This window comes from Morone saxatilis, unplaced genomic scaffold (assembly GCF_004916995.1).
Source record: "Morone saxatilis isolate NCDOM2014 unplaced genomic scaffold, NCSU_SB_2.0 Contig4, whole genome shotgun sequence".
NCBI lineage: Eukaryota > Metazoa > Chordata > Actinopteri > Moronidae > Morone > Morone saxatilis.
This window is the reverse complement of record NW_023339984.1, coordinates 3800885-3802973: the sequence shown is the minus strand read 5'-3', so window position 1 is coordinate 3802973 and position 2089 is coordinate 3800885. Positions and strand designations below refer to the sequence as shown.

The 2089-nt window shown below is 40.8% G+C and overlaps 1 protein-coding gene across 2 annotated transcripts in view; it reads left to right on the top strand.

Annotated features, from left to right (window-relative positions):
* Window positions 1-2089, top strand: part of LOC118338132 (RAS guanyl-releasing protein 2-like) — a 37569-nt gene that overhangs the window by 29854 nt on the left and 5626 nt on the right. For both annotated transcript variants that reach the window (XM_035675356.1, XM_035675355.1), the window contains exon 14: window positions 13-49. In XM_035675356.1, coding sequence (XP_035531249.1) covers window positions 13-49 — 37 coding nt within the window. The remainder of the gene's footprint in view (window positions 1-12; window positions 50-2089) is intronic.

The window sequence follows — 2089 nt, the reverse complement described above, 5'->3', positions numbered from 1 at the left end:
TTTTTTTTTAAGATATGGGGCTTCTACAAGCAAGGTTACAAGTGTAAAGGTAAGAGAGATTTTTCTCTATGACTGCTGCACAGATGTGTGTGTGAATTAGCTATTCTTTTTGACACCATCGATTCCCAGCCTTCACACACACACACACCAAACACACCAACACACATCACACACACACAGCACACACACACAGACAAACATACACACATACACATACACCCTCTGTAGATAAAGATCCATAGAGTTGAAGTACTGAGTAAATGTCATCAACACAGAAACCATGGCAAATATATCACCCTCTTTTAATGGCTGTCCACACACAAAGCTCAGTTCACTAACAGCTGGATAAGGTCCATCAGCTGAGACCACACTACACACAAGGCACAATTATTTGCCCTTTCAAGGCTCCCAGTACACCAGTGTTTGAAGAAGCTGGTTCATTTCACAAATGTACATACACACAGGGACCCTCCAACACCTCTCGTCCTCATGGTCATTAGCTTCAAAACCACACACTTGCCTACTTTCCCTCTCTGGATGTGCCACTGGTGGTCTGTGCTGACGCAAAAAATTAAGTAGTGATAATCTGCAGACGTTCAGTGCACTAAATAACTTACGCTACATATGTTTCCGTCCAGATGTCAAGCGAACACTTTGGAAATTATGCCAAATCTAAAATGCAAATCATGCAAGTTTCCATCTGCTGGAGTCTTTCGAGGAGTGATTGATTACAGCTCAGCCTTATGAATTAGAGAAGTTCGAGCAGGCAGATATTTTACAGGCAAGATTTCATTGTTTTGTGAAGTGTTCAACAAATTAGTTCCTATTGATGTTTACAGCACATGGCTGCTTGTGTGTGTGTGTGTGTGTGTGTGTGTGTGTGTGTGCCCCTCCACTTTGTTTAATTATTTGTTTGCACTAGCATTGGTTTCTAATTTTTCAGAAAATTTTAAGTAATAGTCAATGTAATAATAGCCTGAAAAACAGGCCACACATGTATATAGACACAGTCCTTGTATGTCAGAGGATGTAATGTGTTCACCTTCTCCTTGTTCCTTTCTTGAAAAACGAGTATTACAATTATTGACTCTCTCTTGCTTCCTTATTCATTCAGGTTTATCTCAGATTGGCAAACTAAGGCCTATTAAAGAGCTTGCAAGTTATCATCAGAGATTTGAGTTGCATAGCAACTAGAGTAATTAATGCTCCTTGGGGCCTTTGAGGTCTTGCGGTCTGTTACTAGCAACCTGCACCTTGTATTTAGGAGGAGAACAAATATTATTATTTGATCACCGACTAATTTCTTGATTACCAAGTTCTACTTTAATCAAGTTTAACTTGTTTTTCTGGTGATAGTCTTTTAAAAAAAATCTCTTTAATTTCAGTTTTTCTGGTGCTTGGGAGGTAATTCAATTATTAAAAGACAAAAATGCGTACATGATTGCAGTTGTTGAGACAAAAGGAGTTAAAAGTGGGAACACAAGCACTTTGTACTGTACACACACTCATACTCCCACTCACACCCCCAAACACTACTCGCGCTCATCTCCTCTCCTCTCTGGAGGAGTGTACATCTCCGAGTTAGACTGGAAGTGTGTGAGAGTTCAGGCTTGTTCCACCGCATTAATGAGACCACAGGAAGTCAATGTGAAAGCCCTACAGCCATTCATCCCCATTACCATTGTTAGCCTGTACTCAGGGAGGTAGAGAGAGCGGCGGGGACGTAATTGAAATGAATCACCCTCCGCATTGCAGGAGTGGAGTGTGTTGAGAGCCCTGAATGTGTGTGTGGAGTTTGGTGTGTGTTTTACGGCAGTAGACTTTTAGACTTGATATAAGAGGCATCTTAGTGTCTTTGAATGGGTTAGTATTCTAACTTTCATATCAATACAATACAGCCAGGACAACATCACAATAGGTCTAGACTTCCACCTGTCTTTGACCTTATTTTTTGGGGAAATACGCTAGCTTTGCTGAGAGTTGATCAATACCACTTTCATTCATTTAAAACATACAACTTTTAAGATCCAGGTTAGCTGTTCCCCGCATTCCCCCCCCCCCCTATACAGTCTTAATGCTAAGCTTCAGG